Genomic DNA, 13,638 nt, shown 5'->3' with positions numbered 1-13,638 from the left:
CAAATATGCTTACTTGGAGGACAAGGAAAAATTTCCAGTGATCATCTCTACCTCCCTTGCTGCTGAGCAAGAGGAGAAATTGTTGCTAGTTCTCAAGAAGCACAAGAAAGTCATTGGATGGACTTTAGCAAAGATTCCTGGCATTAGCCCATCTACCTGCATGCATAGGATACTTTTAGAGGATGGAGCTAAGCCAGTGAGGCAGCCACAGCGGCGACTCAACCCCGTCATTCTAGATGTGCTGAAAAAGGAAGTGACCAAGCTCTTACAAGCTGGAATCATCAACCCCATTTCTGACAGCCAGTGGGTGAGTCCAGTCCAAGTGGTTCCTAAGAAGATAGGCCTCACAGTGATTAAGAATGAATGGGATGAGCTCATCCCCACTAGAGTGCAGAACAGCTGGCGAGTCTGCATTGATTATAGGAGGCTGAACCAGGTAACCAGAAAAGATCATTTTCCCCTGCCTTTCATTGATCAAATGCTTGAGCGCTTGGCAGGTAAGTCTCATTACTGTTTTCTTAATGGTTTTTCTGGTTATTTACAAATTCATATTGCTCCTGAGGATTAAGAAAAGACCACATTCACCTATGCCTTTGGCACTTTTGCCTATAGGAAGATGCCCTTTGGCCTATGCAACGCCCCTGGTACCTTCCAGCGGTGTATGCTTAGCATTTTCAGTGATTTTTTAGAGAGCTGCATAGAGGTGTTTATGGATGATTTTACTGTTTATGGATCCTCTTTTGATGCATGTTTGGATAGTCTGGATAGAGTTCTTAATAGATGCATTGAAACTAACCTTGTGCTGAATTTTGAAAAATGTCACTTCATGGTAGAATAAGGTATAGTTTTAGGACATATCATTTCCAGTAGGGGCATAGAGGTAGACCCTGCAAAAATAGCTGTTATTTCACAATTTCCTTACCCCTCTTGCATGCGAGAGGTTTATTCTTTTCTTGGTCATGCAGGGTTTTATAGGCGTTTTATCAAGGATTTTAGCAAAGTGGCCTTTCCACTATCCAATCTGCTGCAAAAGGAGGTGGAGTTTGATTTTGATGACCGATGCAAAGAAGCTTTTGATTGCCTTAAGCGTGCGGTGACTACCACCCCTATCATTCAGGCACCTGATTGGACAGCCCCATTTGAGCTAATGTGCAATGCATCCAATTACGCATTGGGGGCTGTCCTTACTCAAAAGATTGATAAGATGCCTTGGGTGATTGACTACGCTTCTAGAACTTTGGATGCTACCCAAGAAAATTACACTACCACAGAGAAGGAGCTATTAGCGATAGTTTTTGCTCTTGAGAAATTTCGTTCATATTTGCTTGGTACTCGTGTTATTGTTTATACTGACCATGCAGCTCTAAAGTACCTGTTGAAGAAGGTTGAATCAAGGCCTAGATTGATCAGGTGAATGCTTTGGCTCCAAGAGTTTGATTTGGAGATCCGTGATCGGAGCGGTGCACAAAACCTCGTGGCTGACCACCTGAGTAGGATTGAGCATGCGTCTAAGGACTCACCCATTCGGGATGATTTTCCAGATGACCATTTGTACATTCTGTATAGTATTTCTTATTCCTTCCCCACTCCTTGGTTTGATAATATTGTGAATTATTTGGTTGCTTTTGTTTTTCCTCCCTTAGCATCTAAAGCTCAAAATGATAAAATTAAGAGTGATGCTAAGCATTATATTTGGGATAACCCCTATTTGTGGAAGTTGTGCAGTGACCAGGTTAGTAGGAGATACATTCCAGACCATGAGATCGACTCGGTCCTATAATTCTGTCATTCTTTTGCACTAGGTGGTCATTTTGGCATACAGAGGACAGCTCGCAAGGTGCTTGACTGCGGTTTCTATTGGCCCACCATCTTCAAGGATGCGTGGAGAATCTGTAGCACTTGTGAGCCTTGTCAGACAGCAGGTGGCTCACTTTCATGGAGATAGCAAATGCCTCAACAACCCATGTTATTCTGTGAGGTGTTTGATGTCTGGGGTATAGATTTTATGGGGCCTTTCCCTGTCTCTTTTGGTTTTGTTTATATTCTCCTTGCTGTTGATTATGTTTCAAAATGGGTGGAAGCCAAACCCACCAGAACAAACGACGCTAAGGTTGTTGTGGATTTTGTTAGATCTAATATGTTTTGCAGGTTTGGAGTCCCTAGAGCCATCGTTAGTGATCAAGGCACCCATTTTTGTAACAGATCCATGTATGCCTTGTTCTAAAAGTATGGGGTCGTGCACAAAATTTCCACACCTTACCACCCCCAAACTAATGGGCAGGCTGAGATTTCAAACAGGGAGATAAAAAGGATCTTAGAGAAGATTGTGCAGCCGAACAGAAAGGATTGGAGCACCAGACTGGATGATGCTCTTTGGGCGCATAGGACTTCCTACAAAGCACCTATAGGAATGTCTCCTTATCGGGTTGTCTTTGGCAAGGCATGTCATCTTCCTATAGAGATAGAGCACAAAGCCTACTAGGCTGTAAAGACATGCAACTTCTCTATTGATCAGGCTGGAGAGGAAAGGAAGTTGCAACTAAGTGAGCTAGATGAGATCTGTTTAGAAGCCTATGAAAATTCCAAATTCTACAAGGAGAAGACCAAGAAGTTCCATGACAGCTTGATAGCTAAGAAGGACTTTGTGGTTGGATAGAAAGTTTTATTGTATAACTCTAGGCTCGGAAACATGAGTGGTAAGTTGAGGTCAAAGTGGATTGGTCCTTTTGTGGGGACTAATGTTTTTCCTTATGGTATAGTTGAGATCAAAAGTGAATCCACAGATAAGAGCTTCAAGGTCAATGGACACCGGCTGAAACCATTCCTCACAAATAATCCCTCCTTAGTGGATGTAGTGGTGGAGGAGACCTCCTTTCTTTTTTTTTTTTTTCTGTCTCCTTCTTTACTTTTATTGCACTTGTCCAATTTTATTGATTGTTTTGATTGCTCTTGATCTTATGATTGTGCTACATTGAGGACAATGTGTTGTTTAATGGGGGAGATTGTTCTTTAATTTTGTTGATTTTGTTGGGTATTCTAGATTAATTTTGTTGGGTTTTCTAGTTAAATTTTTTTAGGTTTTCTAGGTTAATTTTGTTATTTTGGTTTTATGTACAACATTGCATGTTTCTCTTTGAATTATAGGTTATGTACAGGTAATGGGTAATTGTTTTTGAAATAGGAGTTTCTTGGCATTTTGTAAATTGAAATCCTTGTTTTTCTCTGCATGTCAAGTTAGTTTTGAAAGTTCGAATTGGAAGTGATAGATTTACCCTTGGTGAGAATTTGAGCCATCATCATCTATTTTATTCGGTGTGTTTTTCCCCATTGATTGCTTGCATAATAGCCTTGGCTTGACTCTTGTTGATACTTCTTGCTTCACATGCATGTTGGGAGATGATTTAGGCATTTTGTTCTTATAAGCCTCTAGCCAAATGAGCCTACCTTGAATTAATTCCCTTGATAGCCCCTTTGAGCCTATGTTCCCCTTTCTTTGTTTTGAAGCGCATTACAAGCCTTAAGTGAAAAACCATGATCTCACCCCTTAAGGAATTTTGGAGCTTTGGAATTGTTTTGGAAATAAGTGTGGGGAATATGTTTCATTGGATGATATGTTTTTGTTGGCCATGCTTGATGTATATACATATATTTCCTAATTGCTGCTTTATTTTTCAATTGCTTTCAATTGCTACTATTCACGTTCAAAAAAAAATAGAAAAAGAATGAAGTTGAATACATGAGGTCTTGGTTTGAAGACTTGGATTGGTTTGAGGACTTGGTTGACTTTGTTTTGGGTTTACTTATTATGCTTAATTTTTAATTTTGGTTTTGGGGTTTACTACTTTTTCTTAGTTCTCACTTATTCCCCATTGCTCCTCTATTCCTTTGGGGTTTTAGCTACTTATCTCATACTTTCCTCTACCTTGTCCTTGACCCCATTACAACCTTAAAAGACCTTTTGATCCTCATATGCATGTTATTGTGATGTGGTTGTCAATTTTAGAGTCTTGCCAAGTCTATGTGGTGTTTGTTTTCATGGGTGCTCTAAGAGTAAACAGTAGCCTAGACACTTGAGAGATAGAGTGCATATCTCATGAGGCTTTATCACTTTTCATTCTTGAGCTGATTGACTATCTTGCCATGTTTGAGATGCTTGGATAATTTTCATGACTGTCTTGATTTTTTAACTCTCTACGTGTTGGATGTTGCTCATTCCTTTCATTCCTTGAGATTCATTGAGAAATATGTAATTGTTTTTGTGTTTGTTTGTTTCTCTTTAATGTCTCTGGATTTGTTACTTGCTTTGCTTTTTGATTTTGCTCAGGAGTGCAAAAGGCTAAGTGTAGGGGGATTTGATGTGTCATTATTTTCTCCTATTTCTTAGCCCTTTTGTCACCATTTTAATTACTGATTAGCCTTAATTGTCAAATTAATTATACAGTTTTATCATTTGGGCCTACTTGACTAATTTTGTGTTTTTAATTTAATTTCAGGAGAATTATAAGCAATTGGGCTTGAATCCAGAATTGGGCTTAGACTTGAAGAGAGCAGACAATTTTATTTTATCAAATCTTATCTTATCCAGATTTTATTTCATCTTGATTTTATTTCATCCAATCTAATATTATCTTATCCAGATTTTATTTCATCCAATCTTATTTTATCTTGTCCAGATTTTATTTTATTTATGGGTTTGGACTTAAAATAGATTTGTAAGCTTTGGGGCTGACAACCTATATAAAAGCATCAGGGTTTTAGTTTAGGGAGTTTTTTTTTGGAAGAGGAGAATAATTCTATGATTTTAGAATTTCAGTTATTATTATAGTTCATGCACACTATTCACGTAGAATAAAATTCGTTTTCTGCAATTTCGTTTCTGCTTCAATCTACAATTTTGTTTTTTGCTGATTAATGGAAGGCTAAGTCTCCAAAGTTGTTTTCTCTTGAGGATCAAGCACAGCTCTCTTTGAGGTTTTGTTATTACTATTGAATTCTGATCAGTTTTTCCTCTTCACCAATTAATCTGTATTTGTTGCTATTAATCCATGCATGCTTAGTGCTTGATTATTTGTCTCTGCGCTTAATTTACGTTCATGCTTAATGATCAATTTCGTTTATTATTAATTGGTGTATGTGTTGCTTAATCACATATTGGCAGCCTTGTGTTAATTTTCGCTTAGTAATTTAATTTAGGGTTGGATTAAGTGGTTGAACTGATTAAGGATAAATTCTCGTAACCTAGGATAAGAGACTTGCTTATGAATCAAGGGGAAACAACATGTTTTAATTTTGTTATTTTCTAATTCAAATTTGCTTGCTGTTTAATTTACAAAAACAAACAACTCCCCAAATTCGTTACTGTTTTATTACTATCTGTTATGAACGTTTGGTTGACCATTGCTCGTTGGGAGACGACCTAGGATCACTTCCTAGATACTGCATTTTTAATGTTTATTTGATTCGGGTACGGCCTCGATCAGCTGGTCATGCCATTTGGGCTTACTAATGCCCCAGCCACTTTCCAAAGCCTCATGAATGATGTTTTCAAAGATTATCTTAGAAAATTTGTTTTGGTTTTCTTTGATGACATATTGGTATATAGCACTACTTGGAAAGAGCATTTATCACACTTAGAGCTAGTTCTTCAATTGCTGCAACAAAATCAGTTGTATGCCAAATTCTCCAAATGCTCATTTGGATTACAGCAGGTAGATTACCTGGGACATACAGTTTCAGGTCAAGGATTGGCAATGGATAAAGATAAGGTGCAAGCAATGTTACAATGGCCAACTCCTGTTACTATTAAGCAGTTGAGAGGGTTCCTTGGACTTGCTGGCTATTACAGGAAATTTATTAAATCTTATGCAGTGATAGTTGCACCCTAGACTGAGCTACTTAAGAAAGATAATTTTATATGGGGAGTTGAAGCAAATGAAGCTTTCACCAAGCTCAAAAAGGCCATCACACAGGCTCCAGTTTTGGCTTTACCAGATTTTTCATAACCATTCACCTTAGAAATAGATGCTTCTGGAATTAGTGTAGGTGCTGTTTTGAGTCAAATGCACCATCCTATTGCTTATTTTTCAAAAAACAAATTGACTGCGAGAATGCAAAAACAATTAGCATATGCAAGGGAATTCTTTGCTATTATGGCAGCCATAGCTAAATTCAGACACTACCTACTTGGTCACAAATTTATCATTAGGACTGATCAAAAGAGCCTCAGATCACTAACTGATCAAGTTGTGCACACTCCTGAGCAACAGAATTGGATACATAAGTTGATGGGTTATAATTTCACAATTGAGTATAAGCCAGGAAAAGAGAATGTAGTTGTTGACTTTCTTTCCAGATCAATTATGATGGCTAGATCTCAACCGAAATGGCAATCGATTTCGGAATTGAAGAAAGCTTTGGCACAAGACACACAACTCAACACAATTATGCAACTTTGTTTGTAGAATAGTCCTCCCAATCCCAATTATTCAGTGTCTGATCAGTTGTTGTATTGGAAGGGTCGCTTGGTTTTACCAAAAGGGCATGACTTAGTGCAGAAGATTATGTATGAGTTCCATAGTACATTGTTTGGTGGACACTCAGGCTTCACCAAAACCTTCCAGAGGATTGCATCCCAATTCTACTAGTGTGGTATGCAGAAAGACATTAAGGAATTTGTCCAAAAATGTCTCATGTGCCAACAAGCCAAGCATGATACATCATTACCTTCTGGGTTGTTAGAGCCCTTACCCATCCCTGACAAAATCTGGGACGATGTGGCCATGGACTTCATCATTGGCCTTCCTCCTTCCGTTGGACATACTGTCATTATAGTTGTCATTGATAGACTTTCTAAATATGCTCATCTGTCCAGTTTGAAATCTGACTTTAATAGCAAACAAGTTACTAACTTGTTTATGAAAACTATTGTGAAGTTGCATGGGTTTCCCAAGACAATTGTTTCAGACTGGGATAAGGTGTTTACTAGCCAGTTTTGGCAACAATTGTTTAAGTTGAGTGGTACAACCTTGAAATTAAGCACTGCTTAGCATCCTCAAACAGATGGACAGTCTGAGGCTTTGAACAAATGTGTTGAAATGTATCTAAGGTGTTTTACCTTTGAGAATCCTAAGGAATGTATAAGTTGTTGCCTTGGGCAAAATTTTGGTATAATTGCTCTTTTCATCACAGCACTAGCATAACTCCTTTCAAGGCAGTTTATGGTAGAGAGCCACCTCCATTAATCAAATATTCAATCAGTAATCAAGATCCTCATAGTGTTCAGGAACAACTAGTGCAAAGAGATGCTATCCTCCATAAGTTGAAGATGAACTTGCAGAGAGCACAACAACACATGAAGAAATATGCAGATGAAAGAAAAAGCCTTTTCAGCTAGCAATTGGTGATATGGTGTTGGTGAAACTACAGCCTTATAGGCAACATTCAGTGTCTATCAGAAAGAATCAAAAACTTAGTCTTAAGTACTTTGGACCATTTCATGTGATTGAGAAAATTGGTGAGGTAGCTTATAAGCTCCTTTTACCTCCATCTGCTCGAATTCATCCAGTCTTTCATTGTTCCCAATTGAAGTTGTGTAAAGGGGATCATCCACATCCTTATGTACCACTACCTATCACAAATTCTGAACTTGGACCATTTTTACAACCAAAAGTTGTCCTAAAGACAAGAGTTCTTCTCAGAAATCAACAACAAGTGCAACAATATCTCATTAAGTGGGAAGGGTTAGATGAGGATCAAGATACATGGGAGGATACTGCAGCTGTTCAACGAGCTTTTCCTAAATTCAACCTTGAGGACAAGGTTTCTCTTAAAGGGGAAGGTAATGTAACAAATGCAACAACAAGAGGCAATGAAGGAGGAATAAGTAAGGCCCAAACAGGGGGACACGTGGCAGAACTAGGAGGAGAGAGGCGTAGCACAAGGCTCAAAATAACCAACTCCAAGCTAGCCGAGTATGTGTGGTCCTTGAAGTAGAATAAATAGTAAAATGTGGGAGTGAGTAAGGCATGGAATTTGCGTGATGTCATTTCTCTTCTCCTTTGGGAATATGTTCTTCCTTTTTTCTATCATCCATTTTTGCCATTGTTGTCTCTGTAATTGTAGGATTCTGTTGAGATCCTTGCTTTTCAGTAATAAAATTCTCTGTTCCTCCCTTTACTCGCATTTTTTGGTACGACTGTTACATACGAGATGACAGTTTTGTTAGCTAGACGCATGTGTTTGCGGGAAGTGAATCAAGTAGCGAATAGATTGGCTAATTTTTGGTTTATCCTTAGATGGTCTTATTCGGTTAGTTTGAGATTGTTTCTTCTTTACTTCTCTCAAATATCAAGAATAAATTTTTATCTCTATGTGATTAAGATTGACAAAAAATAAATTATGAGAGTAAAAGAAGTAGAATAACATTAAGAAATTTTCAACGTCCCCTTCAATATGAAAGGAAAAAAATCATGGGATCAAGTCTAAAAAAAATATCTTCATTATAAGAATTACAATAATCTTAATATCATCCAATGAGATTTACAATATTTCTTAAGCATTCGAAGATGATTAAAAAAAACTCTCTCACCTTATTATTCTTAAAGGACCCCATTTGCTTGTTTGTTATAATGTCTGAATAGCCCATATTTATATAGTGGAGAGATTTCCAACATCTTCTTACTTGTAAGTTCCATTGTGTTCCTTAAGGGGTTCTAATTGCTGGTTGGGCATTTTGCCTATTCATTAAAAAAAAAAAAAAAAAAAACACATCTTCACGGACAATTCAATAGACATTATACCTTTGCCATTAATCCCGCGTCAATTCAAATTACATTGAGCGTGATTTATTTTACAGCTTTTACAGATTTAATAATTATATTAAATTTTAATTTTAATTTCAACTATTTATTATTTTAAATCATAATTCAATGTTGTTATTAATTGTTTTTATATTTTCATATAAGAGATTGGTCTGATTGGAGTCATATATATATAAAAGAAAAGAAAAGCAAAATACTTATCAAAATCTAAATCTGAAGAAAAATTATAAATATATAGTTCGTTTGTGGCGTGAATGGGCGGAAGGAAAAAGGATATGGCGATAAAACATATATAAGGAAATAAAAGTTAACAGCCATTATTATAAATGATGGGATAAATAAAAGGAGAATAAAGAAAAATAAAGTTAAGTATAAGACAAGATAGTAATGAATCTAAATAAATGTGTTGATGACCCTATCAAATTGAATTAAAAAAACTGAACAAATAAAAAAAAACAATTTTTTATTCGTTTGGATTTCAAATTAATTTTAGAAATTGATTTAATTTAATTTAAACAAAAAATATGTATATAAAATTTTATTTATAAATTTACAAATATCACTCATGTTATATTTTTATTTTTTATATATTTATAAAACTATCACATAACTTATATTTATTTATAAAAAATATATTGAATAAAAAAATTATTTGTAACTATTCAATTATATATATATATATATATATATATATATATATATATGAATTATATATACCTGAGAAATGCTAATATTCATCCCATTTGCTGTGTATTAGCATTCAACATAAAAAAAATTGGACTAAAAGTTCATTTTATCCTTTCTTTTCTAATATTTAATTTAAGAATATTATTGTACTTTAAGTTAAGGATTAATTTTTAGAGGTATTAAAATTTATTTAAGGATTAATTTTTTTTCAGCATATTTTTTCTCCATAATACGAATCCAACCTATGATTACATGTTTAAGGAAACAAAGATAATTTATCAACTATGTGATATCATATTTAAACAATTATATCACTATTAATATTAACTATATTTATACCAAAGATATTTGGTATTTTAAATGATTTTTATTATGATTATTATATATCTTATCATATATTTTAATACTTTATAAAAAAAAGTAAAACTAAAACGGACTAAACACAATTGGCTTAAAATTAGATTCGATAAAATCAGACAAGATTTAAATTTTAAACTAAATAAATTAAATGATAAAGGAGGGTATACATACTTTTTTAAAACCGTCTTTTTTTCCTCTTTTGATTGAAACAATTTTTTTCCCTTTTAGAACCGTTTCAATTCAATCTTCCACAATGTACGAATGTATATATATATATATATATATATATATATATATATATATATATGTAAAACCCATATCTAGAACATAAAGGAGGTATACATACGTTTTGAAAATTTAAAATAAAAAGCAATTACATTGGCCAATAACACTGTCTGAGTAGTAACTGATGAGCACGTGAAGGACAGCGCCAGCGAGAAACAAACCAACCCTGAAACCTAAATCCAAATCCCACCCTCTCCAACGTCACTCTCACCCCCTCTTTCTTTTCTGTCTCTTCTCTTGTCACACAACAACATTCATAGAGTATTCTCCTCGATCTTCTTCTTCTTTGCGTGAGAGTAAAATAAAAAATAAATAAAAAATGTGTTCCGCAGAGAAGGACGGGATCATGCTCTTCGGCGTGCGCCTCACCGTATCGGATAATAACCCTACAACCTTAAGGAAGAGCGCCAGCATGAACAATCTCTCCCAATACGACTCTCAACCACCGCACGATCCCAACGCAGGGTACGCCTCAGACGATGTCGTTCATCCCTCCCGTCACACCCGAGAACGCAAACGAGGTAAGGGGGCAGAATAATAATTAATTTATTAATATCATTGTTAAGTTATTGACATTGGTTAGGAATAAATTAGGTGTTCCGTGGACGGAGGAAGAACACAGGTTGTTCCTGTTGGGATTACAGAACGTTGGAAAAGGAAATTGGAGAGGAATTTCTAGAAACTTCGTGATGACTCGAACCCCGACACAGGTTGCTAGTCATGCTCAGAAGTACTTCCTCCGCTGCCACAGGCAGAACCGCCGCCGCCGGAGATCTAGTCTCTTCGACATCACCACCAACTCGGTAACTTCTGTTACTATCTTCCTTCTTTATTTTTTATCTTATAATGTTATTTTATAGAAATTAAGAAGGACAATATATTTTTTATTGCTAAATAGTTATTGTTATTCTTGAATATGTAATTTGTTGATAAATACATCTTTTAAATGAAAATACAAAATTTAGTCTCAAAAGGGTAAAAGATAGACAAATATATTATTCGTCTCATCACCGTGAATAAAATAGTATACTTGACATAAAGGAATGAATTTGTCTCAACTGTCTGCATGGTTATCCTTACTTGTCAACATAGGAATATATTTGTCATATGATTTTTTTTTTACTTTTCGTTTTTTCACAAAAATGTTTCCTGAAAGATGAAAATGTAAAACTTCGTTCCCAAACATGTAAAAAGTGCAACAAATATATCGTTGTGACTAATTATTATAATTTTGAAAAATTTATAATTATTGGGATAAAATTTTGGGAGAGTTATATTACAAGTGTCTGTCTCCGGTTTTTAAGCTCCATCAACGATTGAGACATGCATAAAATATTACCAATGAAAGGGAATTTTGATTGTTTTGCCGAATTCTTCTTACTTTTCTCCAACTAAAAAAAAATCAATCTTTTGATTGTTAAATCTTGAATAAATGTTATATCATCACAGGAAAAAAATTAGTGTAAAACGATGAGAAAATCGTTGTTTCTATTTAATCAAACACTATTTATTTAATTATTTTTTTTTTATAAATTTTCATAATAAAATATGAATGTCTATTAGTATATGCAATGACATCAAATTATAAATTATAATAAAATTTTGTTGATTTAAAAAAAAATTTAAATCATACACAATTATTTTTTATTGACTGGTCATTTAAAAAATCATAACCTTAAAAAAAATCATTTAAAAGGAGGTGAGTGATTTTTACAAATTGAAAGTGTCATTACAATTACAATTTTTTCTAAATATTATTCATGGATCTAATTTAACTATAATGTTTTACAATAAGTATTTTTTTTACTTAAATCTTTCATCAAGCATGAGAGTGGAAAAGAATTATTTATATTTTACAAAATGAATATTCTTTTTTGTTTTAGACTCAATTTAATTTATGAGTTTGTAAAAAAAAAATTGTCGAATCATTATAAATTTTTTTAAATTATAATAATTAGTCATAATCTACTATTAATATTTGGATATATTTGTCACAAGGACTTTCGGGAACTAAATTTTATATTTTTATCTTAAGAGGTGTATTTGTCAGTGGAGTGGGAAGAAAAAAAGTCAAATAAATATCATATGTCTTTATGCTAGCAATTAGATATGGTCACATTGACCATCATTTCAATAACAAATTTGTCAATCTATGTCACGTAAGTTATTTTATAAACAGTGACAACGAAAGTTAACGGTTAGTTATATTTGTTGTACTTTTTATATTTTCGGGATTAAATTTTATATTTTCATCACTTAGGAATGTATTTGTCAGCGAATTACATGTTCAGGGACAAAAATAATTATTTATTCTTTTTTTATTCTATTAAATAATTATTGGGTTTTCAATTTTATCTTTTTTTTCACCTTGGTAATAAATGTATGTATAAATTAATTAAAGATAAAGAAATAAGTAATTATATAATTGAAAAAAATAATGAATATAATCTCCAATTGGCACAAATATTTTTAAAAGAAGTCGGACAATTAAAAACGAATCGAGTGAATAGGATCTTAACAACAATTTCATTTCTCGGATCTAATTTTAATTTAATTTAATTTTTGTTAATTTTTTCTTGTGTTCACGCGTGCGCGTGTTGAAATGAAGGTGATGGAACCGTGGCCGGAGAAGGAAGAGGAACAAGCGGCGGCGCCATCTACTAGGTTGAAACCGGTTCTGCCGGTGCCTCAGTCGTCGAAGATGGCAGAGTTGGACTTGAATGGGAAGTCGCTGTCGCTGAAGCTTTCGGTATCCAAGCCACCTATTTCTAATGAGAATTTTGGCGGTGGTGGGGATAGCATTAGCAGTGTTGCTTGAACGGAGTGGTTAATTAAATGTGGTATTGATTGAATTTTTGCATGTAAAGTTGGAAATATACTAGTATTATTGAAGGGTTGGAATTTAGAAGAGGGATATAGATTGATTAATTATTGAAATGTATGTGTATATGATTATGATTCCTGGCACAAAAATGAATAGGTTGTAGGTAATTAGGCAATTAGTTTTAATTGCTTGTGTTTGGTGTATGATGTGTGCGGCCGGTAAGAGAGGGAGGATGAATTGTCATATTCGTTGGGTGTTGGGGGATTGTTGTTTAATTTGTCTGTCTCTGAAGTGGGACTGTGAAACAATGGGGCATAGGGTGCTCGGTCTATGCCATTGGTCTACCTATTGTCATTGGGTGATATTAATGTACACTCCAATTTTGGGATGTATGGGTGAAAATAAAAAAGAGATAGAGAGAAAATAATTAATGTAACAATCACATAATAAATAATGAAGAAAGAGAGAGAGATAAAAATGAGATGAAAGTGAGATGGAAAAGAAAGATGTATGTTTAATTTTTTTCATTGTCACTTGATTGTTATTTGGTAAACTAAAAAAAAATCAGAATAATTAAGAAAAATATGTTTCTGCTCACCTTCACCGTTAGTATACGGCTAAAATGCTTTTTTGAACACTAAATTTTGGATGAAAACTATCATG

General features: G+C 34.3%; 1 protein-coding gene across 1 annotated transcript; it reads left to right on the top strand.

Annotated features, from left to right (window-relative positions):
- The first annotated feature begins 10,262 nt into the window (after positions 1-10,262).
- On the top strand, positions 10,263-13,343 carry LOC114396038 (transcription factor MYB1R1-like). The gene is made up of 3 exons (XM_028357933.1): positions 10,263-10,672; positions 10,746-10,954; positions 12,760-13,343. The coding sequence occupies exons 1-3, from the start codon at positions 10,471-10,473 to the stop codon at positions 12,967-12,969; spliced, it is 621 nt and encodes a 206-aa protein (XP_028213734.1). The 5' UTR covers positions 10,263-10,470; the 3' UTR covers positions 12,970-13,343.
- The last annotated feature ends 295 nt before the right edge of the window (positions 13,344-13,638 follow it).

Source organism: Glycine soja, chromosome 18, assembly GCF_004193775.1.
Source record: "Glycine soja cultivar W05 chromosome 18, ASM419377v2, whole genome shotgun sequence".
In the NCBI taxonomy this organism is placed as follows: domain Eukaryota; kingdom Viridiplantae; phylum Streptophyta; class Magnoliopsida; order Fabales; family Fabaceae; genus Glycine; species Glycine soja.
This window is presented reverse-complemented; position numbering and strand designations above follow the sequence as displayed.